Source organism: Crocuta crocuta, unplaced genomic scaffold (genome assembly GCF_008692635.1).
Source record: "Crocuta crocuta isolate KB4526 unplaced genomic scaffold, BGI_CrCroc_1.0 scaffold336, whole genome shotgun sequence".
Taxonomy (NCBI): domain Eukaryota; kingdom Metazoa; phylum Chordata; class Mammalia; order Carnivora; family Hyaenidae; genus Crocuta; species Crocuta crocuta.
Window position 1 is genome coordinate 376,800 of NW_027527943.1, and position 5,051 is coordinate 381,850.

At 50.0% G+C, this 5,051-nt stretch overlaps 1 protein-coding gene across 1 annotated transcript in view; it reads left to right on the forward strand.

The window, feature by feature from the left end:
- The window catches only part of LOC144221859 (glutathione peroxidase 6-like), a 14,194-nt gene extending 9,360 nt beyond the window's left edge, over nt 1-4,834 (forward strand). Inside the window, exons 4-6 of the mRNA XM_077752372.1 lie at nt 1,882-1,999; nt 2,491-2,590; nt 3,963-4,834. Coding sequence (XP_077608498.1) covers nt 1,882-1,999; nt 2,491-2,590; nt 3,963-4,169 — 425 coding nt within the window. The 3' untranslated portion in view covers nt 4,170-4,834. The remainder of the gene's footprint in view (nt 1-1,881; nt 2,000-2,490; nt 2,591-3,962) is intronic.
- The last annotated feature ends 217 nt before the right edge of the window (nt 4,835-5,051 follow it).

Below are 5,051 nucleotides of genomic sequence, written 5' to 3' on the forward strand. Positions count from 1 at the left end.
GATCACTTTATATTTATTATTTTTTTAATGTACAATCAGCCCAGGGAAAAACCTGAAAAGCTACAGATTAAATTTTTACTTAAGTTTTATGACATGTCAGGATCTAATTATACAAGCCTAAATAACAGTTTAATATCACTTAGCAAGTAGAGATTTTCCTCCCCTCAGACAGTTAAATTTGAAACAATACAGTAAGTTTAAAAGCTCTGATATATAGGGGTACCTTGCTGGCCCAGAGGTAGAGCCTCTGACCCTTGATCTCAGGGTTGTGAGTTCAAACCCCACACTGGGCATGGAGCCTACTTTAATTAAAAAAAAAAAAAGCAAAGTTGTGATGTATAAACAACAGTTGCATGAAATGAGAATCTGCTTTTAAATGTTTAGTTTTAATTTAAATTTGTGCTGAATAGGGACTATATTCACAACATTCAAAATGTAAAAGATATAAAAGGCTTTCACAGTGAAAACGTCCCCATTTCTTTCTTTTTGGGAAGCCAGTGCCATCAGTTTATAGTGCACATTTTCATAAATCTTTAATGTCTATGCAGGCAGTTGTCTCTCCTGTAGAAATAGACGATTACATGCAATCCTGCACCTTGCTTCTTCATATAATCAAACACCTTGGATGTTATTTTGTATCAGTACATGATGAATTTCTTCATTTATTCGAAGGCATAGTTTTTCACTCTGCTGCTGGGATATAATTTCTTAAACTGGTACACAAGTATCTTAAAGAGTGTCTCCTTCAAATTTTACTCCAGATGAGGGAAACTGAGTGAAAGGAATTTGCTGAAGGACTAGAACCAGGGTTGGCGGGTGTTTCTGCCTCAGGAAGGAAATATTCTTGAGGGTCAAAGAGGAAGGTGAGTACGGACGGTCACTGAAGAAATATGCAGAAACAGGAAGGCACTGTCACTTGGGAGGTTTGCGGGGAGACACCATCACAGCACAGAGCGGAGCCTGAGTGGACCGGCTGGCCCTGGTAATGGGGACCCGACACGGCCAGGGGCTGAGATGAGATACTGGCAGGGTCTAGACACGCAGGTCAGCAGCTTCCTGGCAGCAGTTAGGAGTTTGTGGCCTGGAATCCCCGTGAGAGTCCAAGGGAATGGAGTAGACGAGAGGGTAGAGAATGCTCTGGAACCAGGCTCCGAATTCTGCGCCCAGGTGACAGTGCCAGAGAGTGCTCCTGGGAGGAGGCCTGGGTGTCAGGTGTGTCGTTGTGATGGGGCATCGTGGGTGATGGGTAGCTTGTCCACTTTGTTTGCCTTTGCCTTGAAAATTAAAAAAAATTTTTTTTCTGTCTTTATTTTATTCTGAGAGAGACAGAGAATGAGCAGGGGAGGGGCAGAGAGAGAGGGAGATGAAGATTCTGAAGCAGCTCCAGGCTCTGATCTGTCAGCACAGAGCCCGACACAGGGCTCCAACCCATGGACTGTAAGATCATGACCTGAGCGGAAGTCGGACGCTCATCCGACTGAGCACCCAGGCGCCCCTTCCTTGAAACTTTTTGATCCATCAATCCAGCCCTAAGCAAGCCAGCAGGGGCGTTTAAATCTTACTTCCCTTCAGAATCACGCAGGCCCTGCCCCCAGGGCTAACCGACCAGTGCTTTCTAATAAGCGCCCCCCCTGGATGGCACAGAGGGGCCACTTATGGATACAAGTGCACAAGAACAATGGCAGCTGTTGGGTCTGATTCTGGAAACTTCTGTTCCGGCTTTTTGCTCTGCCTCCTCAGTCTCTGTAATTTTGAACTGCTCCCTCATAACCCTCAGTGTGTTCCCGTGGTCAATAGATCATCCGGATCAATGGGTCGTACCCTTTCCCTGCTCAGGGTAGGGCTGCCAGCCAGGCTACCCATGCTGCTGTCCTCCCACAGAGCTGAACGCACTTCAGGAGGAGCTGAAGCATCGAGACGTGGTCGTGCTGGGCTTTCCCTGCAACCAGTTTGGGAAACAAGAACCAGGAAAGAACTCAGAGATCCTCTCAGGGCTCAAGTGAGTGGCTGCTGGGGAGCCTGCAGAGACCCACCAGGATTCCCCTCCCTCCTTCCGCCGGGAGACCCACTGCCTCTGGAAACTCCCAGGGTGGGTGGTGGGTCGTTGGGGCCAAGAACATCGTTGTGAAGCTTCGCGTGCAAACCTGCCTGCCGGCCGTGCTCAAGCACTCGCTCTGCCTTGAGCTCCTTGATGATGACACTCGGGGAATGTCTAATGGGAAAGAAGCACAGGGCGACGGCGGGAGTGTGGGCAATGGAACGGAGTCGGGAACCGTAACTTACACTAGTGCCTTCCAGTTTTCTTGGAAGCGTCCACTGGCTCCATCAAGCATGACGTCCTAACTCCCAGAGACCTCTCTTTCCTCCTCTTCCCGGTCTTCCGTGTCTCCCTCTTTATCCTAACCTCCCTTTGTGGCGGAGTTATGGTGGCCATCACCATGCCTTCCTGTCCTAATTTGGGCCCTCTTGGGGACATCCTGTTCATTGCAGGTACGTGCGCCCAGGTGGCGGCTTTGTCCCCAGTTTTCAGCTCTTTGAGAAAGGGGATGTGAATGGAGAAAACGAACAGAAGGTCTTTACCTTCCTGAAGGTGAGCGCCCATACACCTGGCAGGAGATGTCCTGGAAGCATGGGGCTCTTTTCTAGGATTGAGGCTGGACTCCTCGGAAAGAAATGCCTAGATAAGTTCATGAATCATGGCAATATCCATTGTGAGGCTTGAGCTTCAATCACCCGAAACCTGTGGCCTGTGACAGATCTGACGTGGACTAGTGCCCCTTACTGAGTGGCGGTGATTCTCTCTCCAGCAGTCATGTATGGAATACCTGCAGGGGTGGGGAGCTCTGCCACAGGGAGCCCAAAGGTACTAATAGGGCCCCGCCCCTCCCGGGGGCTCCTCTCCAGTCAGGGAGGCAGACAGGGGATACATAACGCAGAGTGCTGGGTGGTAACTGGTCTTAGCATCCCCGAGTGTTAGAACCACAGAAAACCACAGAACCGCCGAGGTGCCCTTAGGCCACTGGTTCCCAAATGCCGGTCTGCCACAAAAGTCTGGTCCTGGTTGAAATTTTCACCCATCCGTTGCAAACTGGGGGAAAAAAAAAAAAAGTGGGGAGTTTTTTTGAAAAGCTCATCTTATTGAATATAAAAGACCATCATTCTGATATTAAATTCATTTTGCTTAAATCCTATAAATTGCCACTTGTGTTGCTCAAAAACGGTGATACTAATGATTTTTCTTTGAACTAATACTTTAAACATGTTAATTTTAAATTTTATAGTTAAGTAGAATTTTGATTTTTCTTATTGTCAAAATAGATGTTGGTTATTCTACATTAATCTCTACAATAACTATTAATAAAATAGTTATTAAACCTTGACCAGCCTGGGAAGCCCCAAACTCTGGGAACCACAACTCTAAACCAAATAATTTATTTTTTCAGCTAAGAAAACTGAAACTACTGAAATGATAGGACTTAGCAAAGAAAATAGAAGCTTTTATTTTAGAAGCACCAGGATATAATCACGGGAGGGGCGGACTGGGAAGGGAGGAATATTTTGTCATATCCCCCTTTTTTTTTTTAACATTTATTCATTTTTGAGAGAGAGACAGGGTGTGAGTTGAGGGAGGGGCAGAGAGAAAGGGAGACACAGAATCCAAAGCAGCTCCAGGCTCTGAACTGTCAGCACAGAGCCCAACACCGGGTTTGAACCCACAAGCGTGAGATTATGACCTGAGCTGAAATCAGACGCGCCACTGACTGAGCCACCCAGGCGCCCCCATACTCTAGCTCTTGGTTGTTGTATTGATGGCGTTGCATAGAACCTTCTGGTTCACTGCGGGCAGGCCAGGTGGTTCATATATTGACACATGGGATGGTGAGTAGACTCTAGGGTCCCAGAGTCTACTGGACCTCACAGAAGCAGGAAAAAAGAGCCGTTTTTTCATATCTCTGCTCCAGAACTCCTGCCCGCCAACCTCTGATCTTTTGGGCTCACGAGACCAGCTGTTCTGGGAGCCCATGAAGGTCCACGACATCCGCTGGAACTTTGAGAAGTTCCTGGTGGGGCCCGACGGGGTCCCTGTCATGCGCTGGCTCCACAAGGCTCCCGTCAGCGCCGTCAGGTCAGACATCCTGGAGTACCTGAAGCAGCTGAAAACCAAGTAGAAAGGGCCAGAAGCCGTCAGAAGTAGCCACTGCCTCCCACCTAAAGGACGTGGTGGTTCTGTCTTTACTCCACATGCCTGCCCACCTGGATATGTGTGTGACCAAACCCTCCTGGATATGCGTGTGCCTGTGTGCGTGTGCTCGTGTGTGTGTTGAAGGAAAACCTATCTCCCCAACTGTCTGCTCCCCAAATATCAGGGTTTTTCCACTGCCTTGCAAAGGAAAAGCAGATTTCAGGGTAGATGGCTCAGGCTGCCCAACATCCCAGAAAAAGGCGAGCCCCGGAAGTTCTGCGTCTGCCCTTCCCCGTCCTGGAGGGTTGGAGAAAGCAGGAACAGGCTGCAAGACCCCCAAGATCCCCTTCATAACCTCTCCTGTCCTTAAAGATGGACCTAGGTATGAGGCTCTTCCTGTCCGCAATGAGGCCTCCACTCCCCACCCCCTGTAGACTCTTCAGGGCAAAGAAGGAGGGGCCTCTCCCTGATGGCGGCCCCCCCCCTCCCCCGTCAGGGTTGGACCCACCCAAGGCTCCTTGGCTCCTGCCCCTTAGTGGTTCTGGCCATCGCACAGGGGCAGAGGTGTCCCTTCATCCGAAGGGGGAGCTCTGTCATGCCCCTGAGCCCCCCCTTCTCATCACTGACTCAAATAAAGGAAATTCTGCAGCATCTGGTTTCCAGAGGTGTCTCCCTGCCCCGGGTCACGACCCTGCCCCCCATACCACACCCTCCGTGTTTTGTGTTTCCCACACGCATTCCAGATGCTTCCCTGCCCATCCAGACACCGGGCGGGGCTGGCGGCTGTGACCAAGGACGCGGACCTCGCAGAGGCAGCCGCCCCCTCCCGCTGCGGGGTGGGGGGGGCTCCTGGGGGCCCACATGCCAG